At 41.3% G+C, this 20,130-nt stretch overlaps 1 protein-coding gene across 2 annotated transcripts; it reads right to left on the bottom strand.

Moving 5' to 3' along the window:
* Positions 1-19,496, bottom strand: mrtfbb (myocardin related transcription factor Bb). 2 transcript variants are annotated; one of them, XM_079564422.1, is made up of 14 exons: positions 19,253-19,496; positions 12,732-12,797; positions 10,610-10,665; positions 10,441-10,516; positions 8,667-8,828; positions 7,650-7,813; positions 7,188-7,313; positions 5,755-5,993; positions 5,273-5,387; positions 4,498-5,070; positions 1,734-1,811; positions 1,554-1,619; positions 964-1,024; positions 1-467 (listed from the first exon to the last, which is right to left on the bottom strand). In XM_079564422.1, exons 1-14 carry the CDS (start codon positions 19,344-19,346, stop codon positions 118-120), a joined length of 2,226 nt encoding a protein of 741 aa, XP_079420548.1. In that variant the 5' UTR covers positions 19,347-19,496; the 3' UTR covers positions 1-117. The 2 variants fall into 2 exon arrangements, with proteins under 2 accessions (XP_079420548.1, XP_079420547.1); XM_079564421.1 differs by having other exon boundaries at positions 1,554-1,658; positions 19,253-19,494.
* Positions 19,497-20,130: the final 634 nt, after the last annotated feature.

Raw genomic sequence — 20,130 nt, 5'->3', positions numbered from 1 at the left:
TATTTCTTCATTTTTAAGAAGTATTACTCTGAAGAATAACTCTCCACAATGTGCACATTTCTTCAATGTACCTCTGTAAGTAAGTTGGCCCGTGACAACAGGGAATGCTTGTGAGTCCTATTCCCAGTTCAAGTGCATTTCATTGGAGTCTAAAAAGTCTGAGGAGAAAATGCCCACGTGAGCCGTCATGTCTGTGAGGTCCAGCCAGTCCATGCTGTCCTCATTGTGCAGGTGTGAATCCGAAGTGTTTTCGTCAAAGTCCATGTGAACGTTGGGCAGGGGCGCGTGCAGCTCCTCTGCCTGCTTCAGGGCGGGGGTGTGTGCTGACGGGACGGGGAGCTGGGCAACTTGCACCACAGCTGGGGGGCGACATAGCACAGTGTTTATGGGAAGTGTGGTCACACTGGCTGTGACCGGGAGGCGCTGCTCCAGGCTCCGAGGCTCTGGTTTGATAAAAGGAAGGATCTCTGGAAAATACAAGATAATGTTAAAGGGAATGTACAGAGTTTAAAAATGTTAAAAGTATGTATTTTCCTCCCCCTAAATGTTCCAGCAATGTCATATCAAATAAACATATAAATAAAATAAAAAAAATGTCCTAATGTGTAGAATGAGCCCAGACCTGTTCACTGAAAAAGGTCATGTCCAAATTGCCTTCATGAACGAGCTTAATATAGAAGGTGCAGTTACACGTATGACCTGAGGTGGCAGTAGTGAGTATAAAATAGCCAACTTGCATCTAGACCCCTTAACAGGTCAGTTAATAGGTTAGTCACTGTATAATTAATAGGTTCATTTGAATGTTTAATGTTACACATACATTTCAAAAATAAAAACAGATGAGTGAAGAAGAGCAGTCCTTTGATATCTGCCCTTTATCGCAAGTTACTGCTTATAGTGCTTTACATCACATAAAGTAGTCCACAGCTTTATTTTATTTTCAAAAACACAATACTCTCTCACCTCCAGTTTCAATCAGCACATCGAACAGGTCATCCATCTGTTGACTCGACACAGACGGACACTGCAGGGTAATGTTAACAAAAAGAAAAGCACAGATAATTCAGATGACTTCAGTTGTAATTAGGACCAGCTCTTGGTAAAGGCAAACTAGGCCATCTACTGGAGGACTGCCAAACTGCATATTCAATTCATAATCCTCTTTTTCAGATGTATTTGTCATATTTTTTTTTACAGCTAGAACTACAAGTCTGGTACTGCCTTGTAAGCTGCTGCACTTGCCCCATGCAGCACAGTGGAAAGAAACAGGGAAGGGGCACAGAAGTTCAATCTTTAGTTGGGCACCAAATTAGCAAGAGCCAGCTTTGGTAGTCATTTTCGTAATTGAACCAATTTATAGGACTGTGCACAAACGAAAACCTGTCATGATACTTCAGTCTTGCAAAAAATATAAATAAACCATGTCTAGGTGTTTAGTCCTGGGACACTACTATTGAAAAACAAGCAGTTTATGGTTCTAGATAATAATATAAGGAGTGTAGGTACCAAAAAAGTAAAAAAAAATCTATATTATGGAGTAAAAAGCAGACTACCTGAGTGATCATGCTGCGCGTCTGCTTCACAGCCTCTTCGTAGCGAGGCGGGTCTTTGGACTTGTGCTGCAGTAAGATCAAAGAGGCCTCATTGGGACAAGGAGCCTGCTTAGATAAAAAAGACACAAGTTTACAGCACTATCAAAGGATTGGTGTTTATGATTCGAGATGAGCATGTACCGCGTCTGCAGATGTCCCGCTGGAGGAGACACTCGCCGGGAATGTGTTGAGGACAAGTGGCGCTGCATCAGTCCACGCCTGTGCAAATATTTACACTGGTCAACACACACACAGCCTCGCGCAAATGGCTTCAATGTGGCACAAATGAGCCTTCTGCGGTGATTTGTTACAGCATATTTATGGTCATTCCCAAACAATTAGCTGGTATTTAGCAGTGAATGACTAAATAACTTGCAGACTTAGTTGGAAAAAACACTTGCGAAATGTGCTATAAATTATCAGTGAAAACAGAAGAAGCCAATTCTAGTTTAACCAGGACTGAATGTTAACGGTATCTTTGTGCAAACTATTGTGACGAACTAAAAAAAAAAACATTGTCCGACATGAATATTGCATTCGTGCTCTGCATTATCAATCAGAGAAGCGGTAATTGAGTCTGGAGCCACGGTTCCTGCCGCTCTTGTGACTGTGTTGCTAAATCTGGAGCCGGTCTCGGTTCAGATGGAGCAGAGAGAGAGGGCAGACGGGCCGCTACTGTCAACACCTGCTCCTCCACCAGAGCTTTGACGAGAACCAGGGCATCTCATCTCACAGCCCCGACGACACTGCTGCTGTAGCGACGTGAGGGAGGTCCAGGAGAGACAGGAAATCAATGAGAAACAACACTAACTGTACGGAAAGCCTCGGGACTAAAACTAGAGACTTGTTTTGATCATTCTTATCTTATAGTTAGATATTAGTTATGGGAGATGGCCTGAAATATTAAGAATAATGCTCTCAAAATGTATCCCCGGTAGTTTTATTGGTTATATTAACCTCTTAAAGGGGGGGTATTATGCAAAATGGACTTTTTCAAGCTTTCCATCATGTTATTATGTCATTCCCTCATTAAAAACATGCCTGAAGTGTTGCCTTGGCACATTCACGTATTTTTGAGTAATCTGTAAAAACTCTGATGGCGGCCATTTTAGGGATAGGTTTGCCTGAGTCCTCCTAGGAACGCTCCCACCTCCTGGAGACGCCTCCGAGCTTTGGTCACCAGCCGAGTAACCAACCACTGCTCCTCAGCAGAACCCCCTCCCCACTGATGGCACAGACAGTGTGTGGAGGGGGCGTGTCGGAAAGGGTCAGAGGTTCTTAAAGAGACAGAGGCCTATTTCAAGACATTCGCAACAGCCATTTTGAGAGAGCAATTTTATACAAGGCAGTTATTCTAATTTACTGCATTTACAGACCAACAGAAGGTTTGGTCGTCATTGTAGTGTGATATAGACTGGTGCTATGTGATTGAAAAAAGCAGAATACCCCCTCTATAAAGGGATATTTCAGTATTTTTTGAACAGATATAATTTTATTTTTAATTCAGTCCTATTTGAAGAGTTTAGTGGTGCTAGGCTATTGCTAGGCTAGTGCATGTCTATGGTAACTAGTAGCCTGCATTAAAAACAGTCTGACCCAAGCATGGTGCACCTGAGGCAAATCACTAACACCAGGCTACTGATATTAATGTCTGTGTTGACTGAATGATTTTTGAAATAATCACCATTTTGCATTTAAAAGAACTTATATTTGAGCAGCATCAGCTTCCTGGTTGTTGCTACACAGCGGCGGAGTGATCTGTTGGTTGCCGGATCTACAGTAGTTTGTTTACCTGCGGCCGCATTACTACACGTCGAATTCACAAAGGAGCTTTCTACAAATCAGATATGGCAATGTTTGGAGGACTACCCGATGATTATGAAGAGGTTTTAAATGCAGGCTACTAGTTACCATAGACATGCGCTAGCCTAGCACTAGCCTGGCACCACTAAACTCTTCAATTATAAGGACTGAATGAATAAAAAATAAAATAATCTCCAGAAATCAGTAACACTCTGGATAACTAGGAAATGAGGCCCTATGTCAAAAATCCTGAACTATCCCTTTAACCCCCACCTGAACCAAGCACATTTTTTCAAGGGCCTTACCCAAGCTATTTAAAAAATAAAAGTGTCGAAATAGTAACAAAAATGAGCCGAGAACGAGGATGAAAAAGCAAATGAAAAAGCAACAGAAAACTGACAAAAAAATCCACAAAAGAATAACGGAAAAGGGACGAAAATGCAACAAAAAAGCAACCAAAGAATAACAGAAGTGACAAAAATGTGGGATGAAAAAGCCAAAAAAGAGCAACAAATAAGTAATGAAAAGAAATGTCACGGCAACAATGCATGGAGAAATATCCGTTTAGGTCAGTTTTGTTACATTGGCCTAGAGGCTGTAAACTTTTAGATTAGCTGAACTGGAGAAAATGCATTTGGTTAAGGCGGGGGCTTTAATAATTTTTCTAGGTTTTTGTTGCTCCCTTTTGCTAGATCTGTTTTTGGCAACATAAAAGAGCCAGTATTTTACCTCTGACAGTAATTGTTAAGTGCGATCTTGTGTGGGAGGCTGAGAGTTAATAGAGGGACATGATTTGGTGCAAATTAAACATAAAACCAAAGAAAAATTGCACCATGTTCAGTCCAACTCTCGGTGCTGTTAACCTCCAAGCACATTAGCCTTAGTCATATTCAAAGGTCAGTGGGAAAATGGAAAAACACGACACAAAACTGAATCCGTATAAAGATGTCATGCAATTGGCTGAGTGAGGACAGAGCCAGTGATACATAAAGATGCAGGAGTGTTTGAAGAAGAAACAAGACAAACACAATATCTAAATTTAACCCTAAAAAATGCTTAGGCAATTATGTTAGGAGGCTGACAGTGTGTGAATTCTTTGTACCTCTGCAGAGACTTTGGCGTTTTGTCCTGAAGGCTGGATGAGACCTTTGGATGTCCCTTGATCATGTAAGTTCACAGAAAACAGGGCGGGATGCGTGATGCTCATCGGTGTGACCTCTTGTTTGACCCCTCTGGGCGGGACAGGGGACATGTTGGACATCCCAGAGCAGTTCGGAGGTGTGACTGATTCCTCTTTGACCTGGAAGAGAGCGGGGCATGATGATGGAGGTGGGGAGTCGCCCTGCTGTGATCTCTTCTCCTCTTCGAGCTGCATTTTTAACTCCTCCACCAGCCTCTGTTCCTGCTCCAACTTTCTCATGAGCTCCTTGATTTGCCGCTCCTTCTCAAACAGGCGCTTGTCTTTGTCGGAGTCCCCCCGCGGACTCTGGGCGGGACCGTCCTGAGCGTCAGACGGGACAGTGTCTTTGAGGCCCAGTTTGGACACTTTAGTAGCGATAGGGGACACAGGAGGGCTCGGATTTTCATGGAAAGATCGAAGCCTCTCGATCAAATCTGTCTTTGTTCCAGAAACAGGTAAAGAACGGAGTTTGAGCTCTGTCTTTAGTTCTGCAACCTGAAAAACAAAAATGAATTGAGCTTTGACATAAATATTACAGTCATATACAGAATTATTAGTTTATAGGCGTTAGACTTGTCGCAATGTGCCTTAAAATGTTATTCTTGATTGACTAAACCAGACAAGAACGCAGAAGAGCTATCGCTTTGCAATTACATGAACCTTATGAACCCTGTTCTTATATATTGAGTACAATGACCTTCATCTCTTCCAGATTAGCCGGTAGCTCGATCCTGTGGCTGGTCAGGTTCTGTAGGGGGTTTAAAGAGGCACTGTTTCCACTGCAGGCGCTGCCCTGAATTTCAGACGTCTGTCTGAAAAAAGCGAAGGGAGTAAAGCCAAATTTAGAACGTACAACCCATTACTCACAATAAAGCCTGTGCAGGAAGCAGGAAATGTAGCGTATTTGAGACACAGAACAGCTGGGATCTTTATTTGTAGATTAAACAGGTGTTACTAAACCCATCATGTTTAACATCACAACTTGAGGCAATGAAAGGGAATGACACATGCGTGTGTGTGTGGAGGATAATGTAGGCAGCAAATCAATATTTTCATGTCCAAGTACATGACTACCAGAAGCAGGAAAAGGAACTAGACTAGGAAAGTGCTTCCCTATTGTGTAAGGAGGGAACAGTGTTGAGCAGCAAACGCACAAATTCAGAAAACATGAAAGTTTACTTGAGTGTTGCTGGTGGGACAGCCTGATAGCTGTACTGCTGCTGGCTGAGTATCTGTAGTTGTAGAAACTGCTGTTGTTGCTGTAGGATGCGGGCGTAGGTGGAGTCCATGGGCACGTCCTGCTCCTGTTTCTGATGTGGAGGAATGTACTGGTGATACTTCAGCTTCTTCACCCGCGGCTTTGGCTCTCGACTCTTTTTACTGCGGCTCTTTTCACCTGATGCCCTGGACAGGCTTTGCTGCAGAAGAGAATTTATGTGGTGAATCTGGCCAAGATGGATGGAAGGAATATATTCAACAACAACGCTACTAAAAAGTCAAGACTGTATTACCTGTTGATAACAGCAGTAAATAAAACCTTAAATTCTTTCAACATCTAATGACCTAGCACACACGGTAAACGATAAAGTCCAGGCACTGTTTGCTCAAGGTGTGATCAGGAAACTGGTGCCGAACGGTTCCCTTATTGTTTTAACACCTGAGATTACAGGATACACAGAGGAAGGGCCTGGCATATTATTAACAGGCCGAAATGCAAAGATGAAGGCTGCAACTACTGCTCCTGTTACAATTATTACGCTACGACTACTATGACCAGTATATCTGCCCTGTACTCTCGAACACATGGGTCTTCAATAAAAAAAAAACATTTATCCTGTATTGTTTTAACACCTGAGATCACAGGATGCACATGGAGCGGGCTTGGCATATTAGTCGTACAGCGGTGATGAAAGCTGGGGCTGAGGCGTATTAACCCGAACACAAATGTCTAATTTATCTTGCTATCAAATTCCAGGGAGGATAGCAGCGCTCTGATAAATGTCCAGGCTACACTCCCGTTCTTTGATTTCTTGGGCTTTGGTTTTACACAGTCTGTCATTCGAGCCTAATTGAAGACAAACTCTGGCTGGCACAAACTTAAGAATAAGCGCTCAGATTCCGCGCTCGTCTTTGAACCTGTCTTAACAGTGACTTTTGGTTCACCCCCGAAACGATGTGACTGCAAAGTATGACAGAACGCAGGCACGGTATCTTTGACATGACACGTCGCGTTGTGTTTCCAAAGAAAACACGCAATAAATCGGAGTCAGGGCCCTGAGGTTAACGCCGTGCCAGTTGTGAAATAGAAAATCGTGCCGCATTTTGTGGTTGTGAAACTTTGATGCGGTAGAAGAAAATAATACGCATTGAAATTGATGATAAATTGCATGTTATGTTGAGGCTTCAGCTAAAATTACAAATGGGTTTCAAAGTTACGTCGCGCCACAAATCACTGGCATTGTTACCGTGGCGTGTTTGGTGAGGCAACTATCTCCATTTTTCTGCATTTGGGAGAAGTGACAGGGAATTTGTCTCTGTAATACTCAAGGGAAATTGCACTAGAACCTACAGTATTTACAATAAACAATTACAGACCGGTTTGTTGGACTCACCTTGACCAAAACAGGGCCTGGTGAAGCATTTTGAACCAATGCACTGAGCGATGGAGACTGGCAATTGTTCTGCTTTTCACTGTTGTGTGCTGCCTCAAGGGTTGACTGAGGACTGGCTGAAGGCTTCTAAAACAACACGAAGATACAACGTTTTAACATGACAGTTAATGACTTAAAGGGACTATAAAGAGTTTAAAAATGCTAAAATTAAGTATTTTCCTCCCCCTATATGTTCCAACAATGTCCTAAGGTGTAGAATGAGCCCAGGCCTGTTCACCACAACTGCCTCTAAAATCCTGCACTGTCACTCAAAAAGTTGTTAATTCAGGTCCGAAGTGCCGTCATGCACGAGCTTAATATAGAAGCTGCAGTTACACGTATGACCTCAGGTGGCAGTAGTGAGTATACAATGGCTAACTTGCATCTAGCCCCTTTAAAGACAATATAAAAAGAATGATTTACCTGTAAGTGAGAGTTAAAGAGGGGTGGCTGTGTGATTTCCTTATCTCCACTTTCTCTTGGAGAGCTGGAGCTATCAGACTTTTGACTGGCAGGAGAAGACCCATCGCTGCTGTCCTCGTCAAAGCTGTACACATCTGACGTCTTGACGCTGGTCACTTCATCACCTAAACATATCATAAACATTCAAAGTACAATGGCTTTGGGAAATACTTTTGGGCATCTTATTGTGGACCTGTCACGTGCCGGGACAGAGGGGTAGGGGAAATCATCAAAATGTAAATAATAAAAACAAACACAAAAGCAAACACAAAGCTAGCTTATGAGCTAAACCCATTTGAGACCGACACATTTCTTCTTCCGAGACACTGAAGAGGCACCAAGAGCCCCCACACCTGCAGCACAGTGGAGGCAGCACAGTGGAGGCATCACAAGAGGCCCTACAGGAAACACGGAAGGGACAAACGAGCTAAGCCGCGCACATGCCTTCTATTGTTCTGGCTAATGGACGTTCACAGGAGAATAAAACAGATTAACTGCTAAACTCTTCCCAGAAGATGGTGAATGACTGTTGTGGAGCGGAGGGAGTTGCATGAGGCGGAGGTGGAGCTGACCAGAGCAGGACACCACGCTCTGAAACAGGGAAAAACTCCGGGTGCTCCGGTTTCCCCGACCTCCAATAACATGCTGGTCAGGTTGGCCCACAGTGGCAGCGGCTCAGGACTAACATCTGAACACTATTTTGTTATGACAAATAAAGCACTTACTTACTTACTTATTACTTACTACCTCATGACATCAGCAATGATGGTTAAAAGACAAGTGGAAGCCAGACTCAGTATGTAGGGTTACTCAAAGCAATAAAAGCGTAAAAGAGTTTGGGTTTGAACACAAATAAAATTGAAATCTGCCATTTCTCTGGTAAAAGGCAACAATGTCCCTAGAGTCAAAACAATATTTAAACAGTGCTGGGTCACACTATAGCATCAGATTACTTAAATGATCAATAAACGTGTCTACCTTTCCCACTCTCTTCATCTTCAGGCTCCACAGGTAGGATGTTTTTCTCCACCAGCTCCATGGGCCCGGGGCGCTGTGAGATCTTCTCATTGAGAGAGTCTGCCAGCCTCGCCCTCTTCAGCCTCAGCTGTGCGGCGTGGAGCGAGGAATCCGCCTGGGTCTCTGTGAGCGCAATGCACACGCAGTCAAACTTTACTTTGTCCAAGTAGCACACAAAACACATGTACAATGCTTCAACAACAGAGAATGTACACTCAAGTAAAAGAGTATGCCAGAGCCTGTGCCTCATGGTTGACTCTGGCAGGTTGTTTGCCAGATAATTGCACCTTGCTTACATGGGCGGTGGTGGGTGCACAGGTGCAAGCTGCTAGTAACCCAGAAGGAAGGGAGTTATTTACACAATCAAGAAGTATTGACTGGATTCTGCCCTATCTGTGTACTGGGTATTCACCTGCTGTGATTTGTTGTGATTTTGTGACTTGTGATGGTGAACCATAGACAAATTTACACAAAAGTTAAAGTTAAGGTTCAGGACTTGACCTATACTGCAAAATATATATCTTGTTAAGTAAAAAAAATACTCAAATGGAAAGTATTTGTGCTTAATTACAAAAAATAAAATAAAATCTGCCGTGGAATAAGTGTTTTGACACTTAAAATAACATTAAAACAGTACTAAGTGACTTAAGCCCCTAAATGCATGTTGCGTTTTTTTTTTTACTCATTAATTGTCCGTGAGCGTAAATACTACGCTGACAGAAAAGACAAAGGGAGAGAGGGATATTGTACATCCAATTACACAATGGAGATAATTTTTATCACTCAGACTTGGCTGTAAATACTGTTAAAGTGGCACTAGCACACAGTTAGCTTTGCCCGTTAGCCTGTTAGCTTCTTCTTCATGATTGTATATGTGTGTATTGCTCCTCAGGCCCATAGGCAGCGAAGTTGCAATTGTGGTTTTCTGGCCAGAGACACCAGGGGAAGATGAAAGACCCCCCAATCACACCATCAACACTTGTATTACCCCCAGAGGGACTACGAAAAGGCTTTTACTTACGAAGTTACTTAGTTCTGCTTTAATTATAGTAGTAAATATGGATTAATTATCTTAATTTGAGTGCAAAATACTTGTTCTACTGTCTGGATTGTTACTTATTGCCTCAAAAGAAGGGCAATTATACTTTTGACTTATTTCTACAGTTATTATTTTAGCATAAAGATCTACTACTACGCCTCCTGGAACCACCACCTTAACATGGTGGAGGGGTTTGAGTATCCGAATGATCCTGGGAGCTCTGTTGTCGGGGACTTCGTGCCCCTGGTAGGGTCTCCCATGGCAAACAGGTCCTAAGTGAGGGGTCAGACAAAGAGTGGTTCAGAAGCCCCTTATGAGAGACCAACAGGCCCGGTTAGAACCATGAGGCCGTCCTTACGTGGACCCACCACCTGCAGGAGGAGCCATAGGGGCTGGTGCAATGTGATTTGGGCAACTCCAACAGCTGCCCCCACGACCTGACAATGGAAAAGTGGAAGAAAATGGATAGATGGATGGATGGATGGATGGATGGATGGATGGATCTACTACTACAACTACTGCTGCTGTTACTGTCGAATATCAAACTCTCTAATTGCATGTAGAAGCGTATAACCCACTTTACCACATGCACTGAGCTGACAAAAGTACTTTGTCAGAGTAAGTATGTTGGAAAATACATGTATTTTACATGAACGCCTTTATGTGTATCTAATCCGGAGCAGTGCTGGCGGCTACCTTGGAGGATGTGCATTCGGACCAACTCGGAGCGCTCAGGTCGGCTGCACAGTTTATGCTTCAGGAAAGTCCCGGTCTGCAATAAAAAGTCATTAATTCTTCTGTGAGTCTAAACACAGTCATGATCAATGTTTTCTGTTGATGATACTGGATTAGGTGAAGGCTTTACCCGAGCTCTCTCCAGGCTCCGGATCCGCTCATGAAACACAGCTGGGGCTTTTAGAGCTAAACAAAGAGAATAGATTAGTATTATTTTAACATGAATCGTAATGTATTTAACAAGCCACAACAAAGCAATGGTGTAATGTTGATGTCATGTGAAAGAGAGCTTGACCTTTGCAAATAACCCACATGACTGTAACAAATGATGTTTTGATGAAGAGTATTAACTGTGACTACTAATGATAACTAGATACTGTATGTTACAAGGGATTAAAGGAGTTTTAATCCTATCACACAGATCTCAATTATCGGTTTGGAGATTCATGTTTTGGAAATCCCCATGACTTTGTTACAGAAGTGAAAACCATTCACTTTTTATTTAAAGTGCATATGACACATTAGACATCATTTTTACAAAAAAAATTCCCACATTATTTGTGATGTTTATAGTTTCACTTCCTTATTGGACACTGACAGGAAGTGACATAGATAGAGGCAAACATGTTGCCGTGCCAACTGTGTTTTGTCAATGTTGGTTGATCCATATGAGCAAAACTGAAAGTATAAGTAGTTCTAATAGTCACTGCTAACCATATTTATAACAATATTATGGTTTAATGCAGTGGTTCCCAACCTTTTTAGTCTCGCGCACCCCTTGAGTCTTTAATTTCTACTCAATGTATCCCCTAAACTCTAAGGTGCAGTCAAGTATTTAAAAAATTGTTCGCTAAACTATTTAGTTGTGTATTCTCCGTTTAAAATAATATCTAAATACTGTTCACTTTCGCCTTCGATTTAGATCTGAAATACTTCCAAGTACTCCCTGCTAAATGCTCACATACCCCCTGGGGTGCCCGTACCCCTGATTAGGAAACACTGGTTTAATGGATAAATAGATCAAAATATATTGTTTCAATAAGCTTCTGCAATGTCAAAAGATCCACTGTTGCATTCATTTTCACCAGGATCTTGTATTGATGATGAGACATGAGAGTTCCTCTACAGCTCATCCCAAAGATGATGAATTTGGTCAAGATCTGAACTCTGTGGTGGCCGATCCATGAGTGAAAAGGATGTCCACTCTTTTACAGTGTGAGCCCGATTAACCCTGGCATTGTCATTTTGGAATATGCTCGTACCATCAGGGGAGAAGAAATCCAGTGATGGAATAACCTGGTCATTCAGGATGTTCAGGTGGTCAGCTTGGCTACTTTATGTACAGAATGTACTTTGCCAGAGTCACATAAACTCAAAAGTCTTAAAGTGCAGCCCCCTGTTGTTTTTACGTTATAAAAGTAGCTCACACGAAGAAAAAGGAAAGTTCAGAGTCAATGTGGCTTGAGGTGCTTGTAAATTGGAAATATTTTAGACCAACACACTTGGCTTATAAACATTGGTAGGTTTAATTAGAACCTAAATCACAATTATCACTACGATCCGTTTATTTGCTGCAGTAAACACAGGAACACAGGAAACCTATTAGCGTCACCATTTTTTCCAAGCTCAGTCAATACAATGACCACCCACGTGATTGCTAATAACCAGCTCATCAGTATGGGACGCCCCGTCACCTCGGCTGGGACGGGTGCTGTTTGCTTTGGGACAGCGTGTGAGGGGGAGTGCGAAGAGTGTGTCAGCGCTGAAACCAAAACATTCCTGACAGAGCGTAGACCTCACTGCATACCTGACATAAGCTCATAAGTGCGGGGCTCTGCAGGAAACTAAAGGAAGTCAGAGGCAGTCCGAGTTTCAGGCCGGGTCACAGGAGAGCGAGAGACCTCCTCTGATGGGATGGACAGTGACTCAGGTCGGACAAAGGGTAGTCAATGGTGCTGAAAGTCATGTGGAGGAAACGATAAAGCTTTGTCTCTCCAGAAATCGGAGTTAGCGTCAAACTGTTGGCGCTGATGCTGGCATTACAACATCATAAACCGAATGTGAAGAGTGTGATGTTACCTTTCAACATGTTCTTTTTCCATGCAGCTCATTTTGTATAACATTTATGACAAATTATCATTGCACATAGTGACTGATCAACTGGTCCCACTTGTTCTACTCTTTGAGGCGGTCACCCTGAGCGGAGTCGTTTACAAACTATGTGAAATAGACAGATGCACAAGTAGACTCACGTGGCATAATGCCCTGCTCCACCAGCTGCTCTCTGCTTCGTCTCTGCTGCAGACACAACTGGAGAACTACAACACACAAATTACACAAAAGTCTCATCAAAACAAACAGTACTTTCACATTTTTTTCTGAAAATGTTTTCTTTATGAGGATAATTCACTAAAGCTTCAAAACAATTGTCATGAGTCTTTTCATGGTCAGGAAACAGCACCTGGTTTTGAGCTTGAAGAAGTACAATTAAGATTTTTGTGTTAAAAGATGTTTTAAAATCAATCCAAGATTGATCAATATGAGGGATTTTAATTTTTACCATATGGTAGAGCCCTAATTGAAAAGTACAAATGCTCCAGGCGCATTTATCAGAACAGGCTCAGAAAGCTCAAGGCATTTCTGTCATTTTTATGGTTGTTAGCATCATGTTGCGTTGAGTTCTCTCCACAAATAAATAAAGAAAAAGCCAGTCTGAATGGGATGAATGATTATGAGATAAAAAACGAAAGCCAATATCTATATAAATCATTAGTAAAATTCCCTTAATTCCCCCATTTCGCGATACGGAAACCACAAATGTCTGTGGCGATGACAGCACAGTGAGACATGTCTGGTCACTACAGCCTTATAGTTACTGCTGATAAGTTACAGTTGGACATCAAAGACAGGTCTCAAAAGTTGAGGCCACACGTACTGCCTTCTGCAGTGGATATAAACTGCACAGCGAGCAGAGTTAAAACATCTATAAACAAAGCAGCGTAGACATGATTCAAGACAATAACATGGATTAGAAAAGAAGGTCTCGCTGATAAATGAGGTGCAGCTTTGGCAGTGTTCACACCAAAGGGAGAAACAGCCAAAGTCTAGATACGCACTTTGGCACTAAATCAGCTTTAGTGTTGCACGGTGTTCATTATATCAAATATCAAAGTGTTACTGAGTAATTTTAATGATGCAATGGTGATATCACACAATGGGCTATAATTAACAGACGACAATATTGTTTCAGTTTCCAGTTTAAGTTCTGAGTAATATAATCATCCACTAAAAAAAGGCCCTGGTAATGTAGGAGTGATTAGACAAACTGGCTGCGTTACCAGGTCAAGATGATGTCATAAACAAAAATACAGAGACTTCTGCATTACAAAGAAACACCCTCAAAAAACATACACGGAAAAAGAGAACTAAGGAAGTGTACAGAATATTCCTTTTCAAAGTAAAATGTTTCTTGATTGTAAGGGTGTAATGAAGCAGCCGTCTCAAGGTTTGGACTAATATGCCACACAATATGATGCTAAGACTGAAAAAAAGAAAAAAGAAGAAGTAAATCATGCTACTATTGTCATTTATGTGACAAAAAATGTAAAGTTTTGGATGGTACTTAATCAGGCTATGGAATTTGTTGTTGTGTAGCATCAAATGTTAAAGAGCTTAACCTCACATCATCACCTCAGAGTCAATCAAGTACGATCACACCTCTATACTTTTAATATTTTATATAGTATATTCATTTCTGTAATTGGCCTGGTTTGTCCCTGGTATGGTTAACGTGCCAATTGTACTAAACTAGTCAAAATGAGCCAGTTCATTTACACATTTCAAAACCAACAAACAATGCATATTAAAAATGCAAACAAACAGACCAAACTTACTTCCTGCTTTACTTTGCAAACAGCAAGCATTATGCAATACCAAGTACATTTGGTCTGTTCCCTCCAGCATTATCATAAAGCTGAAGACGTTATTAAAGAGACCAATGTATACACAGCGCACCCTTATTATTGCTAATGCAGCCAGCTTGGTCAAATTGGTTACAGCGTTTTAAGGGAAAACAGCGCCTCTCTCTCCTTCACAGACCTGCTCCGGTCTCCAGGGAGGGACTCCGAGTCTGAACAAGTCTCACTGAGTCACACAAGCAAAAATAAACGGGGCAGCTGTGAGAACAAGGCCTGGGAACCACCACATTTAGGGGCAGTTTAAGGGGCAGGAAGAGGACTGTGGACGGGGTAGTCAGGGGACCGAATCGCCAGTGGACGTAGTCTGCCTGCTTTGGTTGAATGCAGAGGTGGGAGTAGTGAGAATCTGCGCTTAAGTTAAACGGCAACAAATAAGCAATTTTTTTTGTTCCCTTTTGCAAATAGACTAGGCGCAGGTTTTAGTCCATCACTTAATGAGACGACAATATCCACCCACACGAGGAACACATTAGTTCAGTGGTTCTCCTGTCATTAACCCCTGTTATATCAGAGGACAAACCGGCGACCCCCACCCTCATTGCAACTTGAAATAAACAAAGAGCATTTTGGGGGAAAATGTAAGTCATTTAGATTTATTTCAATGTTCAAATGTTATAATATAAAATAAACTGTGTTCCCTTCATTAACAGTCACTCAATATAGTTTAGACCTCTTTTTTTTTTTAAACGCTGGGAAACTTCCATGTGAAGTTGTGTGGACTCCAATAGAGATGCCAACCCACAGGTCAGGAATCACTGCACTTTTCTTCAATATTCAACACATGCAAGAGTGTTACTATTGTACTTCTCCAAACTATACCAGATAAAAATACCTAGAATCATTTGATAAGAAAGAATAAGAATTTTATGAATGAATTAATGAAGAAACACATTTACCAATTTAGACATGGGGATAAATAAGTAAGTTTGTTTAAGGCATATCTTCTTAACCTCTTAACCCCGACCTGAACGAGCACATTTTCTCCAGTTTTGATTTCACCCAAATCTAAAAGCTTAAAAAAGCATCAAGTAGTGACGAAAAATGAGGATGAAAATGCAGGAGAAAAAAAAGACAAAAAAGTGACAAAAAACATGCCAGAAAAGCAAAAAATAAATGAGACAAAAACAAACAAAAGAGTGACAAAAACACGACAAAAAAGCCATGAAACAAAGCAATGAAAAAGCAACGAAAGAGCAACAAAACAAAAAAAAAATGTGTCAGAAAAACAACAAAAGTGACAAAAAGGAGGCGAAAACACATGAATGAAACAAAGCGATGAAAAAACAACAAACAAGCCACAAGATCTTAACGAAAACACAACAAAAAATGCAATGAAAAAGTGACAAAAACGTGCCAGAAAACATGACAAAAACGTTTCAAAAATTTGACAAAAACGCTGTGACAAAATGACAACAAGGCTACGATCACTTTTGTAGGTCTTAGCTTTCAAATGAGGCATTACACTGTTGCTCTAGAGTTGAGAGGCTTTTAGATTTGGGTAATGCCAAACTATAGAAAATGGACTTGGTTCAGTTTAAGAGGTTAAAATCGTGGCTACTCTACTTTCTTTGTGTGGCTTGCAGTGCGTTCACTATACTAAGCAATAACACAGGTATGTCTGACATTATTATGTGTACTTTCTGTGTTGCTGTCAAACCTGACCGTAATAAACACTTAAGGGACACAACTTGATATCAGTAACATGAAAGATGAATGAACAAGGCTACATTGAGATTCAATTTGCTTGGGGTCCACTCTCCTTTCTGGGGGTCAAATCCGAGGTCACTTGTCGGGCCTGAACCCTGGCTGACCTTCCCATGATGCAACCTGGCTCCCCTCTCCACCACTCGCTCCACAGACGGAGAAACACAAGGTAGCAGTTGATGTAATCTTTGATCTGAGACCAAGATCCTGGAGGTCTCCTTTTGGATTTTCATTACTTTAAAAAAAAAAAGAAAGTCAAATACTACGAGAAATATGTTTGGTGTGGTTAGCTCTCTCAGGCTGTTATGACGGAGCTTATGTTAGTTTAGGCCGACACTGCTGACTTTATGATTATAAATATCAAAGCTGCCAAATACAACTCTATTTAGTGAAGATTAATACGTACTTATCAAGAGAAAAATAAATACAAAAGGGATATTACAAATCAGAGAAGCTGGAGTTGATACATAGTGGAATGCGACCATAATTCTGCAGTACCTATTATAAAGATATGTTGGAAAAAGTACAAGCACGTGTTTGCATTTGTTTTTTTGTACTGCTCAATACATCACCAAATTATTGTCCGGAATAACAGGTGATGACATTTAATCACAAGAAGCCACGGCATATCACAGAGCCTTTCATCGGACTAAGGTGCACACGTTTTCTGCAAACAGCCGAAACACACAAGGTAACTTAAAGTATCAGTTTCAGTCATATTTTTCAGCTGGAGGCAGGAAGTAAGCAGCGGAAAGAAGGTTAAACTAAAACTAGTGTTAACTAAAATATCCTGTTGTGTATATAGGTGCAAGAACAAGAGGAATTCTGGCTATATTAAAGTTGTATCTGATATATTTAACAGTAGTAAAACATTTTTTTTATCGTTACTATGACAACAGCTACAATGGAGTGATATAGCATAGAAATAAAAAGATTGATCCAAAACATATGCAGACAGTTTGCAAGTCGGCTAGTCTGGGATCATTTCAGAGTCCGTTAGCCGTTATCATTAGCCATCAAACGATCCAGATGTTTTCAGATGTTGTCAACCCATCGACCACATTTAGGTGATGTTAAGCCTCGTTGGAAAACATTAATGAATGTACACAGACCTTTTGAGATTTAACTTTAGATACAAATTGCGGTATATTAGTGGCCTGCTGTGTGCGCTCGAATCATTTCGAACTTCACAACAGCCTGGGGACCATGGCCGAAATTTTCGCATGGATTTGGGAACCAATCGCAGAACGAGGATGGACGGCATGACCATGACGAGCTATTCGACATACGGCAGCTTGTACTTTGTTTACGGATTAAAAAAACGTTTATTTATGGATCCAACATGACAGCAGCAGACGCGACCCCATCTTTCGATCAAGCTTTAGATCGTGTTCTAAATAGTTTAGCTCAAAAGTTTACAGCAGGTACATCACTTGTCATCAGATACGATGATACGATTGACTGTGGCTACTGCAGACGCAAATGATAGACATTCATAGCGCCCAATAACCGGCTACGGATGATCGTAAACCACACCTCTACTACGAGAAAATGAATTGGTGGTCCCCAGACTAAATATCACTTGTGATTTTAGCCTGGCGTTAGCCTGTGAAAGATAAAGAAACCACAGAAATAACATAAAAAACATGAAACGGACATAACATACCTCTCCATACTTTAGTATTGGGTCTGGCTTCACCATTCATTTAGCTGGAGATAGAACAAAATGTACACAGGCTCAAATAACTAAAGGCATTTCTATGATTTCTACAGGTATAGCATTTAGCGTCCTGCTCCTGTCTAAGCCCCGCCCATCACCTTATACTAGGGTTTATTCTATAGACGCTTTCATGATATAGACTCTATAGTGTAACAACAGAAGCCACTCACAATTCTCCTAAAATATGCAATGCACAGATTTGTATCAGAATTAACTAAATTAAACTAAAGTAACTTAAGTAAAGAAAGAAAGATCCAAAGACTGAAGCAACAGGTAGCCTGGTCAGTGCGGGGAATAAAAGGAAGCCTTCTTTACCACTGTGACATTTAGTTACATTACATTACATTAGATCCCAGATTTGAGTCTGTTTCTCTAGTCTTCTAATTGGACTTATCTACAAAGGCCATTCTTGAGTGAAATCAAATTAAGTCATGTCACTACCACTTATCATTTTTGTCCATGGCCCATTTTTATCAGTGAACGATCTACTCTGCAAACAAAATGACAAATGGCCCAGGCCGAATGACAAATGACGGCAGCAAAAATCAGCGTTTTGTCACTAAATCTGCTTATCGAGCTGGTTTGTTTGTGGGCACATTGGAGAGCGCCGAGGGCATTATTTTTTCCTTGGCTACGTCTCTCAACACGAGTGAGTGGGAGTGTCCTGTTCACATACTCACTTCTCTGCCAGTTAGAGCTATTTTTAGACCAACGATAAAAACTTTGCTTACATCATAGTAAAGAAAATGTAAGCAAACACATGTCAAACTATTAGGGCCTTTACGATTGACTGAATCCACTTTGTTTCACTCTATTTCTTAGATTAACTTCAATTCTAATAAAAACCCCTCGGTGCATTTACACTTTTCCTTTCTTTCTTTTTTACTAATCAGCTGGATATGAGCAGAAGCCGATTTGCTTAACACTGATAGTTTATTTACATAGATGCTCTACTCAATATAACCCCCTTCATCCAGGGTACTTGGGACCATCATAAAAAGTTCACTCTGTTGCTTCAGTATAACTAAAATGACATAACATACTGGAATAATTAAACTTATGTCCTTAAAATGTCCTTTCAACATTAGGAAATATACAGTAATACAAGTGATAACCAATGTGGAGAAGGGAGAGGACATTAATAACCAAAATGTCAAAGTTAGGTATAAAACAGACTCCATTGCACACAAGAAACCCAAATGTATTTTTAACATATCAAGACCCATTGAGGGCAAAAGCCAAGGCCTGGTTTGATGCTTGAAGTCTCTAGTAATACTGCCCTGTCATTTGGTCACCACAAAGCTCATGCAAATATGCCACATTTAATATCCATGAAAAAGGTGCACATAAATTGGCAAACAGTGGCTTGTACCTGTTTTGAACTTGCCCCTGCAGATCGGGGGGGTCTCCACTTGAAGGCAGGCCATAGAGGACAGCGGCGGTAAGGTCCAGCTCTGGAGTCCCATGGAGCGCAGGGGCCGGCTCGGAGCGAATCACTGCCCAGCGAGGAGGCACCGAAGGCAGCTACGCACCACCATCAGCAAGTCCCTCCTCTCTCTGGCTCCGGCTTGGCCTGTGCCGACCGAACTGTGAGTGTGTCGATAACGTCAGAAGGAGGAGCAGCAGGGAACACAAGTCTGCTCAAGTTAACCCTCACTGGGTCTCTTTCTCTCTCAAAGGAATCAGCCCCCAAGAACTTTCTGTATGAGTTTTTGAATCCAGGAAATTCTCTGACAATCTGCAATATCAAAAGGACAAAAGTAGAGAGCCTTTGAAGCACACTACAGAGCACCAACATTTTGTCCTTAGGGAGGGTAGAAGAAAGAACGTTTATATCAAAATTATTACTGTGTTGTTTTTGTATACAAACTGGTTTACTATTAATATATCAGAAGTTGATAAAATGGCTATCTGGAAAAAAAAAAGATCAGAATTTTAAATACATTGATAGCTTTGGAAAATGTACGATTCTTCACTTTGTTGTTTTGAATGTAAAATACAGCAGTGTTTTGTATCATGTGGCACAAACGTACAGAAAAAGTGTGGAAAGGCTTGCTCAAAAGAGAAAGCAGGAGTTGGACTTCCACCAGTGGCTTGATGCTGCTAAAGATCCTAAACAGGAAGTGAGATAATGAGGAATTAGGGGCGTTTTATGTGGCTGCTTCGTGAGGGCTGCAGTTAAATTTCAAGATGTAGCAACACTGTGAACCTTTGACAACTGATTACTTATTTCACCAACAATGTGTTTTT

The sequence above is a fragment of the Gobius niger genome (assembly GCF_951799975.1).
Source record: "Gobius niger genome assembly, chromosome: 10".
Taxonomy (NCBI): Eukaryota; Metazoa; Chordata; class Actinopteri; order Gobiiformes; family Gobiidae; genus Gobius; species Gobius niger.
This window is presented reverse-complemented; position numbering and strand designations above follow the sequence as displayed.

Coding starts and splice junctions, on each gene's coding strand:
- mrtfbb (XM_079564421.1), bottom strand. CDS start 19,346: ATGGGACTCCAGAGCTGGACCTTACCGCCGCTGTCCTCTATGGCCTGC. Junction 7,314..7,649: donor TCTTTAACTCTCACTTACAG/GTAAATCATTCT, acceptor GTGTTGTTTTAG/AAGCCTTCAGCCAGTCCTCA. Junction 5,071..5,272: donor CTAATCTGGAAGAGATGAAG/GTCATTGTACTC, acceptor TTTGTTTTTCAG/GTTGCAGAACTAAAGACAGA.